Here is a 23,954-nt window from a genome sequence, read left to right on the forward strand (position 1 = left end):
CGGACGGCACCTCCGTGTTCAACACACGTGCAGCCCGGTGACGTCTCCTACGCCTTGATCCAGCAAGGGGAGAAGGAGAGGTTGGGGAAGACTCCATCCAGCAGCAGCACGACGGCGTGGTGGTGGTGGAGGAGCGTGGCAATCCTGCAGGGCTTCGCCAAGCACCGCGGGAGAGGAGTAGGGAGAGAGGCAGGGCTGCGCCATGGAGAGGTCAAAACTCATGTATTGGCAGCCCCAAAGTCCTCAAGTATATATAGGGGAGAGGGAGGGGGTGCGCCCCCTTTAGGGTTTCCACCCCAAGGGGTGCGGCAGCCCCAAACCCATCTAGGGTGGCGGCCAAGGGGGGAGAGGGGAAACTTGCCCCCCAAGCTAGGTGGAGGCGCCCCCTCCCCAAACCCTAGGCGCCTTGGGCCCTTGTGGGGGGGCGCACCAGCCCACCTAGGGCTGGTCCCCTCCCACACTTGGCCCATGCAGCCCTCCGGGGCTGGTGGCCCCACTTGGTGGACCACCGGGACCCTCCTGGTGGTCCCGGTACATTACCGATAAAACCCGAAACTTTTCCGGCGACCAAAACAAGACATCCCATATATAAATCTTTACCTCCGGACCATTCCGGAACTCCTCGTGATGTCCAGGATCTTATCCGGGACTCCGAACAAAATTCGGTAACCACGTATATCTATTCCCTATAACCCTAGCATCATCGAACCTTAAGTGTGTAGACCCTACGGGTTTGGGAACCATGCAGACATGACCGACACAACTCTCCGACCAATAACCAACAGCGGGATCTGGATACCCATGTTGGCTCCCACATGTTCCATGATGATCTCATCGGATGAACCATGATGTCAAGGATTCAATCAATCCCGTATTCAATTCCCTTTGTCTAGCGGTACGATACTTGCCTGAGATTCGATTGTTGGTATCCCGATACCTTGTTCAATCTCGTTACCGGCAAGTCTCTTTACTCGTTCCGTAACACATCATCCCATGATCAACTCCTTGATCACATTGTGCACATTATGATGATGTCCTACCGAGTGGGCCCAGAGATACCTCTCCGTTTACACGGAGTGACAAATCCCAGTCTCGATTCGTGCCAACCCAACAGACACTTTCAGAGATACCTGTAGTGAACCTTTATAGCCACCCAGTTACGTTGTGACGTTTGGCACACCCAAAGCACTCCTACGGTATCCGGGAGTTGCACAATCTCATGGTCTAAGGAAATGATACTTGACATTAGAAAAGCTTTAGCATACGAACTACACGATCTTTGTGCTAGGCTTAGGATTGGGTCTTGTCGATCACATCATTCTCCTAATGATGTGATCCCGTTATCAACGACATCCAATGTCCATGGTCAGGAAACCGTAACCATCTATTGATCAACGAGCTAGTCAACTAGAGGCTTACTAGGGACATGGTGTTGTCTATGTATCCACACATGTATCTGAGTTTCCTATCAATACAATTCTAGCATGGATAATAAACGATTATCATGAACGATGAAATATATAATAATAACTAATTTATTATTGCCTCTAGGGCATATTTCCAACAGCCATACCATGGCACCAAGCCAGGCGTCATGTTTTCTAACCATGTGTTTCATTTTTTGTATAGTTGTTAACCGAGTAAACGACGCGTTTATGGTTGACTATTGCCACACATTTCCTTGAAATATCTGCCCATTCCTTATAAAAGGCATGAGAATGTGCTAAATAACACGATCATGGTTTTCCAGACCGTTCTTGTGCACCTTTCCATGCACCGATTGTTTGAATTTGAATTATGTCCACTAATGCCTAGAAAATGCACATAATCTCCTAAATATTGTAAATGAGCCCGGGAAAATGTCAAATTTGAACACGTTGCATTTGAGGCGGTATGTTGATCGTTGGAAAAACTGAATGGCAAACTAGGACGGAAATTAGGATTCCCCTTCAATCTTGGGGATTTTCCCTCTCGAAAGCATGGAACTTCCTCGATGGTTTGATTTTTGAAGGGCGTGCATGACGACATAAGCCAAACCTTCTCAATTTTTTACAAGGGCATGGTAAGGTCATACCATGGCACCATGCGAGGCGTCATGTTTTTTAAGCATTTATTTCATTTTTTCTATAGTTGAAAACCCAACAAACAAACATTTGTGGTTGACTATTGCCACACATTTCATCGAAATATCTGTCCATTCCTTGTAAAAGGCACGAGAATTTACTAAATGGCACGAGCATGGTTTTCTAGGCTGTTCTTGTGGACCCTTTCATGCATCGATTGTTTGCACTTGAATTATGCGCATTAATGCCTAGGAAATGCACATAATCCTCTAAATATGGCAAATGAACCCGGAAAAGTGCCAAATTTAAACACAGTGATTTGCATGTTGTATGCTCATCATAGAAAAAAAACTCGTGGACAAAGGACAAAGGAAATTTGGATCCCCTTCAATCTTGGTGATTTCCCCCTTGAAACCATGAAACTTCCTCGGATGATGGTTCATTTTATGGAAGACGCGCATCACGACATAAGGAAAACATTCTCCAATTTTTATTAGGGGCATGGTGAGGCCATACCATGGCACCACACCATGCGTCATGTTTTCCAACCATGTGTTTCATTTTTTGTATAGCACAAGCATGGTTTTGCCGATCATTCTTGTGCACCTTTTCATGCACCGATTGTTCGAATTTGAATTATGTGCATAATTAATGCCTAGAAAATGCACACAATCCCCTAAATATGGTAAATGAGTTCGGAAAAATGTCAAATTTGAACACGTTTCATTTGAGGCGGTATGTTGATCATTGAAAAAAAAATCTGAAAGACAAACTAGGACGGAAATTTGGATTCCCCTTCAATCTTGGTGATTTCCCTCTCGAAAGGATTGAACTTCCTCGGTGATTGTTCGATTTATGAAGGGAGTGCATGACGACATAAATCAAACCTTCTCAGTTTTTAACCAGGGCATGGTGAGGCCATACCATGGCACCAGGCCAACCGTCATGTTTTTCAAGCACATATTTCATTATTCTATAGTTGATAACCCGGTAAATGACGCGTTTGTGGTTGACTCCATTGAAATCTCTGCCCATTCCTTGTAAAAGGCTTGAGAAATTACTAAATACCACGAGTATGGTTTTTCCAGACCGTTCTTGTGCACCCTTTCATGCACCAATTGTTTGAATTTGAATTATGTGCATTAATGCCTACAAAATGCACATAATCCCTTAAATATTGTAAATAAACCCGGAAAAGTGTCAAATTTGAACACGGTGATTAGCAGGGTTTATGTTCGTCATAGAAAAAAACTCATGGATGAAAGACAAAGGAAATTTGGATTCCCATTCAATCTCCGTGATTTAGTATCACACACGGTTCATCTCCGTTGCCTCTGCGAACCGTGTGTGTTCACTCACACATGCAAAAGGAAAAGAAAACCCTCGCCCACTTCGTCCCCACTCATTCGCCGCGGACTCCTCCGCAACTCTGCACCTAAGCTCGACGGCTATTGGTGGCGACCGTAGGTCGCGCTCCAAACGACACCAGATTTCGCCTCCACTGCTTTCCACCGCCTATCTGCACTGACATTCTAGACTCTGGTCGACTGGGGTTTTCTGCAGGATTGGGCCGGGGATTTTTCTCATGGAGAAGGTAATCAACTTAATTAGTGAAATATTCACTCATCTCTTATCGTAGTCCGTCCGTCGCTGTTAATCAACCGGCGGAAATCGCCGTGAAATCCTTTTTGTTCTAGCTGATTCGTGGGTGTTCATTCATGTGTGCACAGTGCGAGCACAAATCGGGCAATTGTGGTCGTGGCCAGTCGGAAACGAAGTTCTATCTCACCATTCCGGATGACTTCAGGGAGCGCTCGGTATGTTCAATCTCAACCTACCACGGTCGGCATGGCCTAAATTTGTGAACATATACCATCTGTTGCTACATTATCTATATATCTGCATCAAATCTTTGTTACATTACCTATTTTTAATTCTGTATTTTTATACTTTGCTTGCATCTATATATGGATATGTTCTATCAGTTACTCCCATATTTGCATCTTACTCGGTTATTTAAATATATCTAATTTACGATCTTAATTTTCATTTCAAGCACTACATCCCTTGCTTTGCAAGAACATGAGTAGAAGGAAATCTTGGGCTTTACTTTGCTGATGACTCCCAGGATGTCATATTGACAAAGCAACATGGGTTTACAATGATGGTTAGCGTAAAACTTGATAAAGATGGTTACTCCTATTTTAATGCGGACCTTTGGAGAAAAATGTCTAAGTGTTATGAACTGAAAGCTGGCAATAAAATTTGAGTGCGTGCACCACAGCCTGGTCTAATTAACACGAATGTTTACTTCCCCAACGTCATCAGCTGATCAAAGTCTGATCGACGTTAGTGTCCTTTCAACTTTCTCCATGCTGTCATATTAATATTTAAACAACCAATTGATCACTATTTAAGCAACCAATTGTGATATCATATTCTGACTCCGTTCCTAGGCAGTAACAAATTATGTTTACCAATTTATGCGCACTATATATTCTTCTGTCATGTTCTGAATAAATAATACCTTTCCACCATTTAAGCAAGATATGTTGGATGCATAGTGAACGATCTGTATGTTACTAAGTGTACCAAATTTCACTGGAAGAACTTGAAACATGTCATAAACTTTGTTGATAGATAGCACAGCGTATGAACGCTGGATTTTGGATGAGATTAATTAGACCTATGGTTTACACACTGAACAAGATCAATTGTGTGCACAAAGCGCTGGTAAAAAGTCTTATTTTAATGTTGATACTCATAAACTATATATATCTTCAACGATATGTTACAATTGTTTTTTATTCTACATGTCAACAGAAATTGCCCCCTGTAGCCGTTCCTGGATCGATTTCCCGGCGTGGTCGAATTACACTTGTGCCTGCTAATAACGCCAAAGTGATTGCAAGGTAATGCATTTTCCGCAAAAATGGAACCATTCAAATTAACAAGTTCTTACTTCTCATGGCAATGCATCCATATTGGAAAATTGGAGACACTGTTCTACTCCTGCTCTACCAAGGCACAGGAGGGCTCTTCCTTTTCATTGACGAGATGTCGAGTCGCCATGATCAAGCTGCTTCCAGTGGATAGTTGTGGTTGTCGGCCCTCAGCCTCTTAAAATGTGCTCGCTGTTACTATATATGTTAAGTATGTAGATATGGACCATATGGTTGTTGGCCCTTAGCCTCTTAAGTTGTCCTCCAATGCGCAGGCTCACCGGGAAGCGTACGAGCTTTATGCTACGCAGGCTCACTAGAAAGCGAGCCCTTTGACTTCCATGGCCGCCCGCCTTCCTCTCCATTAAAGGCGCCCGAGCCGCTATTTAATACGGGTGTCCTTACTGTTCGCCTCCCAATCCCCCCCCCCCCCCCCCCCCCCCCCCCCCCCCCCCCCCCCCCAACCCCCCCCCCCCCCCCGCAGACCTCCACCGCCATGGCGCAGAATGATCATCTCCCACTAGTCTTCAAGTTTGGTGAAGTCGACTCCGAGCCGGAGGAGATAGAAAATAAGGAGTAATGGGGCCCTCATGGACATGGCCCAGATCGAGCTGGCCGCAGCGGTTGCTGCCCCCGCTCCCATCCCATCTCCCATCCACGCACCCGCGCCAGTGACCATCCCTGTAGCATTGACGGGCTGGTCGCCGAGCACTATCGCAGAGCTGGAAGCCGCGGGCGTCAGCGAGGTCTCCGCGGACTCGCGCGAGCTCGTGTACATGCCAGTGCCAGCGCCTGTGCCCATGCCCGTGCGCGCCCCTCCACCCACCGTGCCGCCGGCCCCCGTGCATTTGGCTGCATCCGCCGTGCCCGTGCGCGCCCCTCCACCCACCGTGGCGCCGGTCCCCGTGCGTTTGGCTGCACCCGCCGTGCCCGTGCCCGTGCGCCCCCTCCCTTAGCGGCATGAACGCTGCCATCGACCGCTACCTCTCAGCGGTGCCAGTTGTCGTCCTCCCGCGGCCCGCCCGTCGATCGCGCGACGACATGATGTTTGATTTACAAGTGAACATTTTGTGCTGCCTTGAAGACTTCAACAACGGCGTCCCGAAGGACGACAACGACAACGACGGCGCGGCACGCCGCCTCTGCCGCCGCCGGAAATAGTTTTTCTGGGGTTCAATACTATATCTCGAATTCTCTATCATACGAATATAAATTCGCAGTGTGACTAAATGAAAGATATGGTTTGAACAAACTTGTGTTTTTCTCTCTTAATGTACAGACTTATCAAACGATTTTCTTTTGAAAAAACGTCAACGGTTTTTAAATATAAAACACTCATCGCAAATGTTTTAATTAGAACACCCGTATGCAAACCGATAGCTTCCCCAGGAAGCCAAGGGAAAATGTGTCGAGCAGGATTTCTGCATCCCTTCAACGCAAATGGTTGTTTTGCATGCCCCGTGTGCAACCACGTACAAACAATTGGGTAAGATTTGCATATCTGTCATTTTGGGTATGTTGCCGTTTCTCAAACTGGAAAGATTAGCATTTGTTTATCTAGTAACATTGCCATTTGTCAACCCTGTAACACCGCGATTTGTCAAAATATGCAGCTACAAATCACTAGCACTATCTAATTTTTTCAACTAAAATCACTAGCACTGTTCATATGGACACCACTAGCAGGCATGAGTTCATGGACGCAAATGCAAATGTACCATTGATTACATACAACAAGTCATCAACCCACAACGACAACGAGGATACACGTTGGATTATAGATCATTTCCAACAAAACATTTTAGTAAAGGTTTTATCACACAATAAATAACAAGCGATGAAATGAACTTCAGCTCAACCACTCATCGGTGTTGGAAACACTTGCTTTGAACCAGAAGTGATTCTCTGGGAAGGGCCAACTACTGTCAATCTCGAGACCAACGCAGGACTGATCATCCAGGCTGAAGCGGCCTACTATATCATGACCAGGTTAGGGAATCACCGCAATGTCTGAGGTGTAGATACAGATGCTTCTCATAAATGATAGTAACATTGTGTCAACAACAGTTGGATCGCCTTCCACCATCATTGGATAGTTTTGTCCAAGAAAGAGCGAGTTTCCTTCAAGACTTTCAATACTAAACCAGGGAGAAGGTGTTGGCGCTAGTACACCAGTATCCATCCCGAATACCCTACAAAGGATGTTGGAATAGGTCCGAAGAGTGCGACCATACGAGACGAGTCACAGCGTCGAACAACGCCAAACCTCTAGCCCTCCCAATCTCAGCCAGTCGACCCGTCCTCGTCCTTTGCCAGCTCCAGATCTGTTACCTAGAAGATCCTCCGCAGGGCATCCCGACGGATGCTGGGACGTTATATGTGTCACCACAATCGTGCCATCAAATCCACATTCGAAAGAGATTTTCAATTGTATAATTTTTATGTCATGTTATTACTATTAGTTTGAATACTACTAAATGGTTTTAGTAGGCAGGATATGAATAGGATAGGATAGCCGGCTGGAAATCTTGACCATTATGTTTGACATTTCCCCCATAAAAAACCCTAGCACTACGGCATATCGTGGCAAGCTTGCCACGGGCGACTAACAAGAGGGAACGTGCGCGTCGTACCACCACCACCACCTCCCCTCCCCGCGACCCAGCCCGCCCCCAACCACCCCGTGCACACTCAAGGCAACGCAGCCGCCTCGCCGTGCCGTGCCGTGCTGCGCTGCGCTGCGAGCAACCAACCAACCAGCCCGTACTTCCGCACGCAGGCCCCAACCTCCCCGTCCCGAAAGTTGGCAGGCACGATCTCTCTCCACCCCCTTGGACTCTCCTCTGCTCCTCCTCCCCCTCCCCACGGCGCCATGGAGCGGCTCATCTCCAGGACGGCGGTCTCCCCGGCCCAGCCCCGGATCTACCTGCCCGGCAGATCCCCCTTCCTCACCACCCGCCGCGCCGCCTCCGCCTCCGCGGGTGCTGGGAGCGCCGCGCCGTGGACCCGGCTGTGCGCGCAGCCGCCGCGCCTAGGTGCCGCGGTCGCCGCTGCGGCGCGGCATGACGGTGCTTCGGCCCCGGCGCCCGTGGAGGAGGTGGCTGCGGCGGCGGCAGCTGGGCCTCCGTGGAAGCTGCTCGGGAGCCTGCTCCCCAAGGTGAGAAGAAATTTCAAATTTCTGTTCTCTTATCCAGATAGAGATATTCAGTTCTCGGGGTTACAGGATTGCTAAGATGGTTCCCCAGCTCCGCTGTAGCGGAATTTAGTCCTAACTAGTGGCCTATACACGAAAATTCTACAAGAAATAGCCACGAAATTGCCGGAATTCTACTCCTCAGATCCTGACAGCTTGGAGTATTTAATGCGCATGCGGAGGAGATGGCAATCTCCCCTTTTCCATGGAATAGCTTGCCGTCTTGGCCTGGCTTCTTCCACACAAGCTTATTTCTGTCTAGGTTCGATTATATATTTAGATCCTATATAGATGGAGGAGGAAACGAAACTGTGTGCTCGGTGACAAGTTGAAATTCTCTTCGTGTTGTCGCTTGGCCTCTTTAGTTGAAAACATGATGTGTCAGCTGGCCTTTAATTTGCAGTTTACACCTAGGAAGACAGAGGCATTGCACAGGAAACAATCTTAGTTGTGTTAAACCGGAGGAAATATCTTGTGGATTTTAATGTGAATTGTGTTAAAGGTGATGCGTCTGAAAGAAATGAAATAACAACTAGAGTCATATCTGTGAAACATGTATATGACACGACACAACAAGAATTTTCTTCTAGAATCATGTGAACCGCAGCTTATTATTATAAGGACAGTGTTGCAGCACTTCACCGAACCTGTGAACCATGATGTTGCAAATACTAAGCTAGTAAGCTTCTAAAACGGCACATCTGCTTAGAATGATTAGTCCCACTGAATATCTTGGACAGTTGTTAACCGATGTTAGCTTTAGTTATTATATTCAAAATTCACTATGAATGTTCTCTTGGCAATTTATTTTCTGAAGACATTAAACCCTTAATCATGTGAACTAGTTACTTTGCAAGTTTTTAGGATGATAGTTGCGAGTTTTTCTGAAACATATTAATAAAATCAAGGCAGTGTACAACTGTACATAGAATCTAGTAGTTTCCACAGGTACCATACTCACCCAAAAAGCCTGCTCACCCTAAGACAACTCAAAATGTAAGATAGCCATCTAAAACAAAGTGTTTCTTAGTAGAGATCAAGCCTGTTACCACAACAACGATGAATAAACTTGTAAATAATGAGTACATTATGGCATATCATCATCTCATCAACTTCAGGCGACCTTTCGACAATTATGGCCTTCAACCATTTCTAGTCAACTAATAACTGTTTCTTGGCACTAGCATGCACTTTGGTACTAAGAATCTCTTTTTTATGCCCATGAAAAGAGAACACAGTAATATTTTACCTTAAGACCTTAAGGTACAGAATCGCACATGGTCTTGACTATTGCTAGATGAAACAAATTTTAATTTTAGAATGGAAGTATGAAGCATTCATATATGAAGTGGGCCAGGGCTTATGTGCAGATTTGAGATTCTACGTAAGTTATGGTATAGTATTTTGTCGTACTGTATGATTGTGTGGCCCTAAATCTGAATACACGCTTCATCATCTGAAATTAATTAACTATTATGATCTTCTTGCTTTCTGCTCTATTTTGTTGTGTTTATGCACGAAAACTGTGGCATCTACTCCATAACAGCTTATGCCATTCTTATTAATTTTCTTGGTGATTCTTTGGCACTTGTTTTCTGATTTAACCGATACTTTCTGTTCCACAGGCTTCTACTGCTGCCCTTGTCCTGCTTATGACACTTACTGCAAGTGCCTTGCACTCTAGCATTCCCCATCCTGCCTATGCATGGGCGCAACCAGTAATCAAATCTGGTGGACTCCTCTCAGCAGAGTTATTGAGCAGCGGCTGGGCTGGTTTCTTCGCGGGCTGCTTACATACCTTATCCGGGCCTGACCATCTTGTCGCATTGGCACCACTATCAATTGGGAGATCAAGACTGGAGAGTGGACTAGTCGGTGCCCTTTGGGGCTGTGGTCATGATGCTGGACAAATAATTTTTGGCCTGCTCTTCTTGCTACTCAAGGATCGTTTGCACATTGAGGTTCTCCGTATATGGGGAACAAGAGTTGTAGGTCTGACCCTTCTTATGATAGGCGCGACGGGCATCCGGGAAGCTTCAGAGGTCCAAGAGTCGGGGCTAATTCTGGAGGGTGTAGACATGAATGGCAGTGAGCCCTTGCAACAGGCCCCTGCTGTTGCTCCCAGGAAGAAGAAAGTTGGCTTCACAACATTTGCCACCGGAGTCATCCATGGCCTCCAGCCAGATGCGCTGCTGATGGTCTTGCCCGCTCTTGCTCTGCCGTCACGCTTTGCCGGCGCGGCCTACCTCGGTATGTTCTTGGTCGGGACTGTATTTTCGATGGGTAGCTACACTGCTTTTGTAGGTTCTTGTAGTGAGGCTCTAAAGGATAGGATACCTAAGATAACGGAGAAGCTGACCTGGGCTGCTTCCCTTGTAGCTGTATGCTTGGGGTTAGCTCTTCTAGTTGGGCAGTTCTTTGGGTTCACCCTATATTGATTCATGTCCTAGGTTCTTGTTACTACTTGGCAACATTGTTTTGATTGTTATTTGTTATGTTTACGGCAGTTGAGCTCAGACTACGACACGGTTGGTATTCTTAGACTGCAACTTATACTATGTTACTACATGTTTCTGGGGAAATGGGTGTCTTTGTATTTTTGCAAGTTTGAGAGGGTACTGTGGGACTTTGATCCGGACCCTACTCGCATGGTTGCGGATTCGTAACCAACCAGCGGTTCCAGCAGACCCATGGGGCCGCACCAACAGCTCGGTGCTCTTTGACACGGCATACATCTTCAGTTGCAAATACGCTGCCAATGCCGTGACTTCGACCAGCACTGGCCCTACCGTTGAGGTCTCCTTCGTGCTTGTTTGTTGCTTGCCGCCTCACCAGTTAGTACGCTGCACCGGCATGGCGACAGGGTCGTCAGCCCGGACGGCGGCCTCCTGTCGTGGGCGCCTACTTCACCCCCAGGCTCCAGCATGACTCCATGCTTCTTCGGCTGCGCGCGTCGGGTTCTTCGTCCCCAGGTCCGGCGGGAACAGGCCGTCCTCGCTCTGCCTGACACGGCCTCGTTGACGCTGGTGTTCTCCATCTACATCATGCCCAAGAAGGCTGAGGGCACAAAAGCATGGGCCCCCGCGCCCCGCGCAAGCAAATTTGGGCACAAATTCGGCACAGTTCAGCACAGATTCAACAAAAACTATTTTTTATCACATAGTTCATCATAGAAATCAATACAAATCAAATAGTTCAACGAAGCAAACTCATAATTCAAACACAAATTAAAACACATCGAACTAGGCGTTGCCCTTGAGCCTCCATAGGTGCTCCACCAGATCGTGCTGCAGTTCTCGATGCACATGTGGGTTTCGAATCTCCTGACGCATATTGAGGAAGGCAACCCATGATGCAGGTACCTAGTGATCAACAGTTGCAAGAGGACCCTGACCGAAATATGGTTCAGTGTCAAACACTGGGGCTTGCTGCTCGCTCTCAATGATCATGTTGTGCAAGATGACACAACAGTTGATCACCTCCCACATTTGAGATTTCGACCAGGTCAGAGTGAGGTATCGGACAATAGCAAATCGAGATTGGATCACATCAAATACCCGCTCGACATCCTTCTAGCAAGCCTCCTGACACTTGGCAAAATAGGAGTTCTTACCTCTTGGCACAGGGTTTGAGATAGTCTTCACAATGGACCATCTCAGATAGATGCCATCTGTTAGGTAGTATCCCTTGTTGTAGTGGCGCTCATTGACCTCGAAGTTCATCGGAGGAGCATGACCTTCAACAAGCTTGACAAAGACATTCGAGCATTGTAGTACGTTGATATCATTGTGAGTTCCTGTCATACCAAAGGAGTGCCAAATCCAGAGGTCCTGTGTGGCCACTTCCTCAAGTACCACACTGCAAGCTCCTTTCGTGTCTTTGTACATGCCCTGCCAAGTAAATGGACAGTTTTTCCATGCCCAATGCATGCATTCGATGCTTCCAAGCATCCCAGGAAATTCTCTTGCTGCATTTTGTGCTAGGATCCAAGCAGTGTCTTCAACATTGGGTGATCGCAAGTATTGTGGTCCAAACACCGCCACCACTGCCCCGCAGAACTTGTACAAACAATCAATGGTGGTGGACTCGACCATGTGTCCATAGTCTTCCTGGATATCACCGGGAGCTCCGTATGCAAGCATCCTCATAGCAGTCGTGCACTTTCGGAGTGAGGAGAATCCTACTGTGTCGGTGCAATCCTTCTTGCAAATGAAATAGTTGTCAAACTCCCAGATGGCATTCACAATCCCGAGGAAGAGCTTCCGGCTCATCCGATAACGGCGCCGAAACACTTTCTTGCCCTACAGTAGAGCGTTAGTGAAGTAATCGGCGTAGAGCAAGCAGTAGCCCTTCATTCGATGCCTCGGCTTGCTCTTGCGGCGAGGTGGCATTGTTGGCGAACAGGCCAACCAGAGCGGCGAGGATCATGAGGTGCTATTCGTCGTCGGTGTCGGCCTCAGCTTCGTCCTCCATCAGAGTCACGAACGCCTCCTCCTCGTCGGAGTCCATTGCCGAACAGGCAAATCGCTGAATACCTGACGGGCCTGATGGGTGGGCAGCCGCCGGTATCCCCACCTGCATCGTCGGAGCCCTGGAAAGCTCGCCAGGAGCGGGACGGAGGCTGTAGTGGTGAAACTCCCTCTTTCTGGTGGGGAAACGACCTTTCTAGTGGCGGAGCAGCGATTGTCGGCGGGTGGGCGGCCTCGGGATCGGCATGGCGGCGAAAGGGGAAGTGGTGTTCTGCGGCGCGCGGGTGGAATCTGGGTGGGGTAAAGCCGTTTCTCGCCTGACAGTGGTGTCCCACGCGCCACTTTTCCTTCCGCCGGAACCCCCAGTCCCCCCTCCCCCGTGCGCTGGGTTCAGCCTGGATCGCCGGGCTGAACCGGTGGAATTCGGCGTTGGGGGGGGGGGGGCAACTGGGTTTGCCGTTTTTTTTGGGGGGGAGGGGGGTGTTGGGGTGCGGTTGGAGATGCTTTTACCTTTCGTGCACCTTCTCCAAGTTTTTTTGCGGCATTCTCCAAGTTTGTTGGCACGACTAACGTTTCGACAACTAATTTGATTTACCTATATTATCCGTGCACTAATATTTTCATGACAAATCTGATCTTACTGCCTTTTCTGTTCCTATCGCAAGTTTCAATGTTAAAAAGTTCGGGAGGCGGCTTCTCCTCTTTCCAACGCGTGCCTATTATTCCGCGACGATGATTGATGTATACAAGACTGAATGATGTTGCTATTGCTAGGCATGTACTGGTGCACCTTTACTAATTTAACCTCCAAAATCAATACGAAAATGAAATGCCTAAAGGCTAGTAGATTACATACAAACGTGAGAGATAGAAAGTAGTAGTTCTCACATCTTCGCTCTAAGCAATAATACATGTATATATTCCTTGTAATAGCCAGTCAAACAATATGTAAGCTGATATGTGCGTGCGGCATGCAGCTGAAATATGCATTCTAACTTTTTAAGCCATGAGACCGGCCGCCAGTAGGGCGACGAGGCCAAATCCTGCTGCGGCCCCGACGGAGGTTGCGGTAGAGGAGGGCGGCGGCGGGTTGGTCGCGCCGGGACCCGCGGCCGGCATGGGTGACGATGGCGAGGAGGCACCCGGCACCACTTCGATGGTGACCTTCATGCTGGCGGCGGCGGTGGGGCTGCAATGGCTAGGGACGCCACAGATGAAGTACCGAGTGCCTGTGGCGTTGAGGGAGATGACGTCGTTGCCGGAGGTTAAGGTGTTGATGGCGCCGTCGGTGCTGCAGGAGTCGTAGCCGGCCTTGCTCACCTCGACCACGTCGTGCGCCGGGGTCGAGTACTTGAAGACGATCTCATCACCCGGGTGGAACTTCTTGTTGGACACCCAGTTGCTGTAGTCGGTGTTGAGGGTCCACGAACCGCCCGGCTCGCCGACACCGTAGGTCGCCGCCGATGCGGTGCCTAGTAAGAGTGCCGAGATTGCGGCCACGGCAAGGAGGGTGATCTTCATGGCAGCCATTGATTGCGGTTGGAACTGGAAGGAGGAATGCAAAGCAGAGGAGGTAGAAGGCTGATGCTTAGCGGGGGCTGGGGTTGCTGCTGTGCTTGTGCTGCCGTGCGCTTTTATATACAACCAAGCGCCCAGCGAGATGGGTTGGTGGAGTGGCATTTGGATATTGGATTTGGGGGTTGAGTAGTCATGCGCGTTTGAACAAAAGCCAGTAGTAGTACTACCTGGTCATACGCGGCCGGGCTTGGGTTGGTGGCCTGCTGAGTGCTGACCTCTTCACACTTGGTTGTGGCTCATGCTGGAGCAACCTTGACTTTCTGGCTCGTGTAGCCGCGCAATGGAATGCCGCTCGTACCTTTCGTCCACAACCTGCATCTCGGTCTTCCTTCCACATAGCATGTGCCGGTCTCCTTCTAGATCTAGGCGAGGGTTTCGTCCATGGATGACGAAGGTATTATCTCCTGCCTAGGAATTTTAGCACGAGTTTTGCACATAGGAGTATTTATCTGAAATCTATTTTTATCTACTACTAGCTAATTGCCCGTGCGTTGCAACGGGATATATTTATTCTGATATTTTGATGATTCCATATTAATCATGTCTAACATATACCTTCAGAATCCACACGCACACCATGTACTGTATGCTTTTTTACTGTTAAAGCAAGCTTCCCAATCCAAGCTCGCCACCCCTATCAGTGATGCATCCGGCTGCCTAACCCCACACAACCAACATATACTTTGAATATTATTAACTCATACATTTAGTTGTGTATTTTTTGTAATTATACATTTAGTTGTGTTATATTTCACTTTATATTGGTCTTAGTAAGGTGTACCTATAATTTTCGGATACGTCACATCAAACTCCCCCCCCCCCATGCCCCATCCCTCTCTTTCCTGCTGTCACGATGAAACTGTAGTCTCTCCCCCTCTCCTTCCCGTTGCAATCTCACTATCAAATTGCATTCTATGTTCTCTCCCTCTCCTATTGTTATGTCACGATCAAATTGCGACCCCTTTTCTCGCCCTCTCTCTCCCTCCTCTCTCCCGTTGCATTGTCTCAATCAAATTGCTTTTTATGTTCTCTCACTCCCTCTCTCTCCTGCAGCGATCTCTCTCTCTCCCCCCTCCCCTACTAAAACCCTGATGAGACTAAGTTCAAGAGCAACCTCAAGTCCTCATGAGCAGCCGGCGACCGTACCTCTAAATCGAAATTATTGCTCATTTGCAAGAGTGATTTTTCTACACCCCAACTCGGTGCACCCCACTACACCCCCAAAAGCATAGCAAAAATCTCGAAAAACTTCGAAATTTTATGGGAATGATTATGAACAAATATTATAGGTGCTTGGAACGTTTGGTGGTTAAATGACATCCGAGGAGCTCTGTATAAAAAAAATTGTTCGTAATCATTCCCACGAAGTTTCAACTTTTTTTTGAAAGTTTTGCTATGTTTTTATTTGGGGTGCAACGGGGATGCACCGAGCTGTCTCAGCCGCTACTTTCCCTCCTAAAAAATCAGATCCTCTCCTTCCACTTCCCACTGTCCAGCGTGTGAAGCGTGCGCGCATCTCCATCCCGGAAGATCAGCTGCGGCGAAGTGCAAGAATTGCTAAAGTTACCAAGGGACTGCCATCATCCTATGTGCAACGCGCGCAACGTGTTCTCATGGCCAGATTGGGCTTCTGCCACTTGGACGACGAGCCATCTGTGGACTGCTTGGCCAGATATGCTGACATCTCCAGACCAATGGGACCTATGTATACAGTCTCTTCCGCCTCTTCCACACTACTGCATTGTTCCATCTACCAACACACCGAGAGAAATACCAAACTTCTATATGATCCAAAACGACAGCACGTTCGGCCCAGCTTGTTCAGTATAACTTAGATAGTAATTTAACACATCCCAAGATAATTTTGCTTATTTGGAAAGTATTTAATGAGGAAAGAGGTGCTTATGGTATATGTTACTGTAACATAGCGCTTCCCAAGACAAAACGAATCTATGAGCTAATAAATGAATTCATCTATGACACTACTAGTGTGTTACTTTACACTATGAAGGTGGTAACTTAGACTAGTGTCATATGCATGACACTAGTATAAGTTACTTCCCACTATGACCAGCCTAAGCCTCACCTCTCAAGCAATTAATAGACGACGTGCCGGCCGCTGCTCCTCGTCAGTTTCACTCTCGGCTTGCAAAAGGCGGCGACCTGCAGCGACGCAAGAGAGTACGAGATGGTTGTCGCGACGGCCACAGGGAGGCGGTGCCCTTTGGAGCGGCAGTGACCTTCTGGTAGATGGCTGCGGCCGCAGCGTGCTGCTAAACGGTTGTGGCGACAGCCAACAAACATGACGTCCATGGTGGTGAAAGCTGTAGTTGGCGGCGTGGGCTAGAGTGCTGGTGACGGCGGAGGGTTTGGGATGAACCATCAGCAGCGTGGAGGTAAGGGAGGACCGGCGGCGCGGGTGCTAGGGGTTATGGTTAGGAGAGGGATTTTCGGGAGAGATGGGGACGTGCGCCTCGTGGGGTTACTGTAACATAATTGGTTCGTGGGAAAAAATATCGATTGGAATAAACTGGAGGAAAAAAACCTGACGTGGGAGGGAGATCGAGCGTGGGAGAGTCGGACAATCCGGGGGACGTAAGATGGGAAATGGCCTTTTAGGTAGTAGAGACACCATAATAAATAAATTTATCTTGGTTCGTCACAGAAAACCTTCAGATTTTTTCTGATAATCAACATGTGGTCTAGTTTTAATTTCAATTTTCACTTTTACAGAAACTACCAGGCGTTTCTGGCAATAAACCCGTAGGTTAGTTTTAAGTTATATTTCGTTTTTGCTGGAAACCCTATGATAATTAGGTTAATCAACTGCAATACATATTAAATGCTTTTGAAAATATCTATGTCTTTTAAACTCTGATTCCAAATTTAACTTGTCATATATGGAATTTGATCAGAAAAATGTGTATAATTTTAATACGATGTTATTTTACATGTTAAAAATGCTATTTCGGGTGCAATTTAATCAATAGCGCATGATCCATTTTTCTTTCATACTGGTACTGATCCATATTGGAACTGAACACTTTAGCAAAATCAGGATTGGAGAGGAAAAAACCATCTATAACCATGCATGCATGCCTCGCCAAAACCTAACAGAAAAAAGTAGATTTCTCATCTTATGTCACGAGAGAGACGCCTTAGGATTGACAACATTCAAACGCATTGTGATTGTGTGAGATCTTAGGCCACCGTCAGCGTGGGTGGAAAGGGGGATACATGACAACACAGATGGGATGCCGTGCGTGGAAAGAAAGGACATGGACCAATCAGAGTATTGACTCATGGTTTTTTAGACATCAAAGTAATCTTTATTGCAAGGTGATCACCATATTATCTTTTACAAGAGGATAAACAATCTTTATGGGTGGATCATCAATCCGCCCAGCACACACCTTACTTCTAGTTAGTTTGGCTAAATCATGGGAAGCATAATTAGGAGTATGCACAAAAAATAATATGCGGGAAATCACACGCAAAGGTGATATATATCATCAAAAACTGCCGCTGATAGACCGAAAGAATGACCTCCATTTTTCATCGTCTCTATCACCTCGATGTTGCCAGAGTTCACTTCTATGAGGTTACACCCGACTGTAGTTGCCAAACTGAGACCAAACCGTAAGACGAGTGCCTCGACCATAAGCGCATCTCCGCGCCGATCGATTTCCCCATTTCCTACCGCGACGAATCTGCCATTCAAGTCTCTGATGACAGCACCATACGAACCCCTGAGTTAGTCCGGGTCAAAAGCCTCATCCACGTTTAGTTTCACATAGTTACACATTGGTCTTTCCCAGCCATGTTGCTTGATCGCCGGCTTTGCATCACTCGTCATAGTATAGTTAGCAACCAAAGCTCTGATTGCCATTGCTATGAACGTAGGCTCCTGGACCTTTTCATTATGCACTAACTTTATCCTCTCCCACCATAAATACCAGGAACCAATAGCAATTGCTTCCATTGAATTTCCCAGACCGCGGACTACCTATTCTTCAGCTGGTTGTAGCAATAAATATTCTAGCACAACTTCTCTCGCATGATCCACATCGCATGCTTTATCAATAACAAAGTCCAAACCCAGTAGTTGCCATACCTATCTAGCTTTTGCACAAGTGAATAACAGGTGCTTGGTATCCTCCGCTCCTACACCGCACGTAGGACATATCCCACTGGCTTTTATATGTCTGTTAGCCAAAGTCACCCGACAAGGTAGCGATCCTCACAAAGTTCGCCAGGGGAAAATTTAAACCTTGGCAAGACAACTTAAACTCCAGATTATCCCCTATATTGGTGAATTGCATGAGCGTCCGACTGTATTTTCTCCCGATACTTTATGTCCATATTGGCTATGACACTTTGCAAAGTATGTCGATCTCACTTAGAATCTCCTGTTTTTGCACAAGTTCCATGCTACGAAGTCTAGCTTATCTAATTCAAGCAACATATCGCAAGGATCCATGCCACATCAAGGGTCTTAACTCATGGTTATTGAGTTAGGGGAGCATGGTATTTTTTTCTCCCATTGACTCATTGGTTCTTTTGCTAGCATAAATAAAGTGTTTCAAAGATCAATTATGGGAGGAAGTTTTCGTGAATATGAGAAGCCTTCTCCCTTTAGACTGTTGCATCGCCCGCCTTGATGGATTGCGCTTCACCCACAACCACACCCATACCCCTGAGCCCAAGGGAGCAACCATGGGTCTTATCTTGCAGGGATGCGAGTCTTCGTACCTGCTCTCCTAATTAACCATTTGCGCTAGAGCTAGTTATGATGGGCTGCCCCAATGGTCTTGAATTTCTCTCCGAGTCAAGATTAAGGCAAGTGAAATACTTGAAAATTGGTTAGAAATAAGTGAGGATAACCCCCAAGCAAGTCATCTGACGGCACCAGACCCCCTTGAACTATTATAGGGCGAGGAATAAGGCAAGACATGACAAACCGAATTGGGATCATGGAAACACATCATTTATTGTTTTCGGTCTCCCTTGCCAACCTTTACACATGGTTGGCCGGCTCAACTTGTCATGAGTCGGGAGGTGGGCACTTAGTGTCTTAATCTTACAAACCTCGAGTAGTGTGAGGTCACCCTTGAGGGTATAGAGGGACACCATAGCGTCATCTAGGTGCTCCCTGGCGTGCTTGTACAATGCTTCCCCTTATGGAAATTTTGCACTTTGGCCCTTGCATCTTGAGGCACAAGTAAGGAAGGTGCACTACGACCAAGCAACTTGATAGTGCTCTTTGTCTCAGGGTCACGTCATATGTTACTTAGGTGTCGATGATTTTAAAAAGTGTATGCCCAAAAGTTACTTCCTAAACCATAAGTTATGGGCGGCGAGATATTTCCAATACTTGTTGCTTGCAACTCGTGTTTAAGGTTGTGAGGGGTGGCTGGATGTTCTGCAGAAGGACTCTTGAGACCTATAATCTATCAAGAGTTATGACCAAGAGAATATTAAAGGAGAACTCCCCATAGATGGGTTCTTCTTGACGTCATAGTCATTGATGGTTGGACTTGCAACGAGTGAGGATTGGTGTCCAAGTCTCTAGGGTAACCTTCGGCCCAAACAAGATATCTTAATGTGGCACTGCATTTAGGCCCCATATGAGTTTGAATTGTTTAGGACAAGGCAATGAATCATTTGACACAAATGGGTCATTGCCTTGTCGATGATGATGAATGCTTGAGTGATGGTGGAGATCTGCTCCTTTGTAATGTATACTACTAGCTTATTTGTCTTTCCACTGTGTTTTGTTGCTAGCGATGCATGCGACAACAGGGTAGTGATCTGTACTCCACATCTGGAACCTAAGTCTTTTAGTCCCTAAGCCTTTTTTATTTTTTATTTGCACCATGATGTTGTTTCACTTTTGTTTTTGTTTTGTTATCTCGTAATAGAAACCGATCCATATTTAGATCTAATGCAAAAATTGGTTCAGATGAATTAATACTCCCTCCGCTCCATATTAATTGTTATTGATTTAGTACAACTTTGTATTAAATAAAGGACAATTAATATGGATATGAAGGAAGTACTATATTTGAAGGATTTGGATCCTTATGATTTTTTTCTAATTTGGCCATTTGATTCGCAAGATTGAACTCCTTTAGAATTTTTCCTTATGATTCAATTTCACCCTATTTTTTAGGATAATTTCCATCCACTCAAACATTTTTGTAAAATTAGGTTGTTATTTCTATGCAATCAAAAATAGTTTGATCCAAACTCAAGTAGTTTTTTAATCCTACAGGATTCAAAGGGCACGAGCTCACGACGCTCTATGTTTTCATATTCCTTTATTTTGAGAATCCCGTGAACCAGAGAGGCCCTAATGCTGTCATCAAGTTTAATTTCGGAATTAGTCCATTTATTGAAGTGGAAGCATAGACGGTGACACCTACTTTTTATCTTATCAAGTGGTAGCATCCCAAGGGTCATTGTTCATAATTTCCAGGCTCTTGACAGATTCACATTGAGTGTATGGACAATAGTACTATGATAAGGGCATAAGCATAATACTTGGGATGGACTACTTTTCAAGATCCCAAACAAAAATCCTAAATATTTTTAGGAAAGTCTATTTTATCCACTTTTCAAATGTCCGTATACCTTTGAACAGTTTCTATCAGGTACTATCAAGCTAGCAAGGAGAGAGTTTTCTAGCTAAGAAAACCCAGTGTGCCAAAGTTCAGTTCAGAATGTTGAGCTCTTTTTTCTGGTACCTCTGAGCTTTTTATCCATTCAAGCACGCCCCTGTTAGCTCCGGCACCTTTGAGTTAATGTATCATGCACTTCTGATCTTATCACATTTTGCCTTAGCTCATCATTCCAATATAGGCCCAGTATGTCGGAGTAAATGACCACGGATAGCCTCGTCGGCCCCCTATGACACTTCAAGACATCGGGGCTAGTTGTGCCCCTCACACCTCCTGGACGAATGGCCGGCTTCTTGGGCCGGCTGGTCTAGGAGGCCGGCTGCTTGAGGCGGCAGAACGCCAGAAGGTGGCTACGAGGAAGCCGGCTCCTAGCAGGCGGCCCCTCGTGCCCCCAAAGTTTGCACTCACATAACTGTGAAAGGATGGGGTGTGGCTACAGTGCGATCTGCCACCCCTGAATCTAGGGCTGAGCGCGGCTACAGTGCGGCTGTACCAAGCGGACGTCCCTCTCACCCGGCGGGGCATTGTAGCCATGCTACCTGTGACATCACCTACTATGTAGGGAGCTACGCTCCCATGACAGCCGGTCGGTATGGCCCACAGGCGGCGGGCCCTACCTGTCGGTGAGCCCCAGAAGGCTGCGTATCCCGAGCAGGCGGCAATGGGGGCGGGCCGCCTCCTAGCAGGCGGCCCCCTCCCCCTCAAAGTATGTGCTCCATTAATCAGAAGAGATGGGGTGTGGCTACAGTGAACGCCTGCCAGGAGGTGGGACTGTAGCTATGCTCCCCCCCGACAAAGCATCCATCATCAGTAGCAAGGCTATAGTACAAAGCGATCAACCAGACCTGCCAGCAGCGGGCGCGGCCTGTCGGCCGAGTACACAACAGCCGGCGGGACCCACCAAGCGGCGGGCCCCAGCAGCCGGCGGAGAAGCCGGCGTCCGGAGACACTGATAGCCGGGTCCTACACCCGGATTGATTACCATTGTACCCCTGGGAGGTAAGCCTATATAAACCCCCTAGGCTACCCCATGCAAAAGGGTTTAGAACCTTAGGGATTACATAGATACACATAGAGAGAGAGAGAGGAGTAGGGCTAGCCTTGTTCTTCTTCCTCCTCTAGCCAAACAGCTCAAGGAGCAACTTGTAGCTACTCTATTGATCATAGTCATCATGCGGAGACCCCGCAGAGCAGGACTAGGGGTGTTATCTCCACGGAGAGCTCCGAACCTGGGTAAGATTCGCAGGCGTATGCGGTCTCGCTCACTCCCGCTTCTAGAGCCCGGCGACGTACTCTTGACCCTCTCCATGGTTAGCCACCCCCTGGCATATGTCGCTACACATCCCCGACATAGTATGTTTGAACTCATTTGGTTATGTACCTCTAAGATGGACCTTTGACATTTCATCAAAGCTCCTTTCCAAGGCTTGCTTTACTTCTGAGCAAGCTGCTCCTTCACAACAGAAATGGCCCATCCCATTTTCTGGCATCTTCGAGCTATTTTCATTTGGCATCTCCAGATATTTAGAGTTTTAAAGGTGTCATGTGCTATAATGTGAAGAAACGACCAATGTCATTGAAATACATCTGGGCTAGAGGGAACATGACGGCAACCCACGCAATTGCTGCCCAACACAATGCCCTATAGCACACACAAACATCTGGACCGACGTGTTTGGACATTTTTTTCATCCAACACGGTGTCGCAAACGTCCGCGGATGGGTCCCCACGTTCAAATTCTTGCAAACCAACACCAAACTTTCAAGGAGTTTGGAAGTTCGGACCTCCAACACACACGTGTCCGACAAGTTGTCCTACTCAAAACCTCTACCATGTGACCACTCCAACCGTCCTTCCGGGAAGAGCCGTCGCATTCTTGCTGGTCCAGAGCGGACGCGACCGCTTTGCAACATGTTGGGCACTGAAGGGCATGCCGTCCAAGAGCGTCGCCTGTGCCGCGTCTACTCGTTCACTCTTCGTGCCAAGATCAATGTCGTCTCAGAGCTCTCCAGGACAACTTCCTACTGCATTGAAGTCTGCTGCTCGTCCATCCGCGTGCCTGGCATTGAACAAGCGCGCTGGCTGAGAAACTCCAGATGCTCGCATTAATACCACCGGTGTGCCTAACCATCACTCACTATATAAATGTGGTCGTGCATTGCTCAAAGCGCACCACCTCCACTTCTCCTTTGTCAATGATCTTTGGTGCACCTCTACTTTATTTGCTCCTCCTTCCATGACACCCCCACGTAATGATGGCTAGCGGCAGCGAGACATCGAAGCAGCTCTGTCAGAGCAGATGCACGAGATGGCAAACCATGAGAACAACTGGTAGGCCTGGCGTGCGCAACAGATAGAGTTTGGACTGCCTTAGAGCTTGCTGGAGGAGAGCTCGGAGGACAATAACCGAATGATGAATAAGGCGTATGATGACGAGCCCGGGGCCGTGGCTGCGCTGTTTTCCAGCTTCACCATGCAATAGACTAGGCGCATACGACGCTGTTATGGAGGAGGAGGAGTCAGAGCAGTTTGCGCCACCGGGATCCGCGTTCAAGATAATGCAATAGCAACAATGTTACAGTGTGTATCTCCTTGAGCAGCACCGACCCGAAAAGGGACAGATCACCGGCAAGCAGGCGAACGAGGATGGTGTCACGGCCATGGTCGCAGAAGACCGACCTTTGTGGATGATCAGCAAGCGCTGTATGAGGCCATGCGTAGAGCCGGCGACATCCGCCGTGGGTGTGAGGTCACTCATGAGGTTATAGAGGGACGCCATATGATTTTCTAGGTGCTCCCCGACATGCTTCGACAATGATTCCCCTTATGGAATTTATGGACGTTGGCCCTTGCATCTTGAGGCACAAGTAAGCATGATGCACTACAACCAATAAACCCGATAGTGCTCGTTGTCTCAAGGTCACGTCCTATGTTACCTAGGTGTCGACGATGCCAAACAAAATTTGTATCCTGAAAGTTACTAACTAAACCAAATGTCATTGCTAGTGGTATGTTTCAAATAGTTGTT

General features: G+C 47.3%; 2 protein-coding genes across 2 annotated transcripts; one reads left to right on the forward strand and one right to left on the reverse strand.

The window, feature by feature from the left end:
• The first annotated feature begins 7,635 nt into the window (after positions 1-7,635).
• On the forward strand, positions 7,636-10,766 carry LOC125552689. Its single transcript, XM_048716337.1, has 2 exons — positions 7,636-8,162; positions 9,824-10,766. The coding sequence occupies exons 1-2, from the start codon at positions 7,878-7,880 to the stop codon at positions 10,634-10,636; spliced, it is 1,098 nt and encodes a 365-aa protein (XP_048572294.1). The 5' UTR covers positions 7,636-7,877; the 3' UTR covers positions 10,637-10,766.
• Positions 10,767-13,463: 2,697 nt separating this feature from the next.
• On the reverse strand, positions 13,464-14,293 carry LOC125554160 (mavicyanin-like). The gene has a single exon (XM_048717757.1). It carries the CDS (start codon positions 14,195-14,197, stop codon positions 13,667-13,669), a length of 531 nt encoding a protein of 176 aa, XP_048573714.1. The 5' UTR covers positions 14,198-14,293; the 3' UTR covers positions 13,464-13,666.
• Between the last annotated feature and the right edge of the window lie 9,661 nt (positions 14,294-23,954).

This window comes from Triticum urartu, chromosome 4 (genome assembly GCF_003073215.2).
Source record: "Triticum urartu cultivar G1812 chromosome 4, Tu2.1, whole genome shotgun sequence".
Lineage (NCBI taxonomy): Eukaryota > Viridiplantae > Streptophyta > Magnoliopsida > Poales > Poaceae > Triticum > Triticum urartu.

Bases quoted from the DNA above. Each gene is read 5' to 3' on its own strand.
- LOC125554160 (XM_048717757.1), bottom strand. From the start codon at position 14,197: ATGGCTGCCATGAAGATCACCCTCCTTGCCGTGGCCGCAATCTCGGCA.
- LOC125552689 (XM_048716337.1), top strand. From the start codon at position 7,878: ATGGAGCGGCTCATCTCCAGGACGGCGGTCTCCCCGGCCCAGCCCCGG. The intron at 8,163-9,823 runs GTGAGAAGAAAT...TCTGTTCCACAG, and splicing joins TCGGGAGCCTGCTCCCCAAG to GCTTCTACTGCTGCCCTTGT.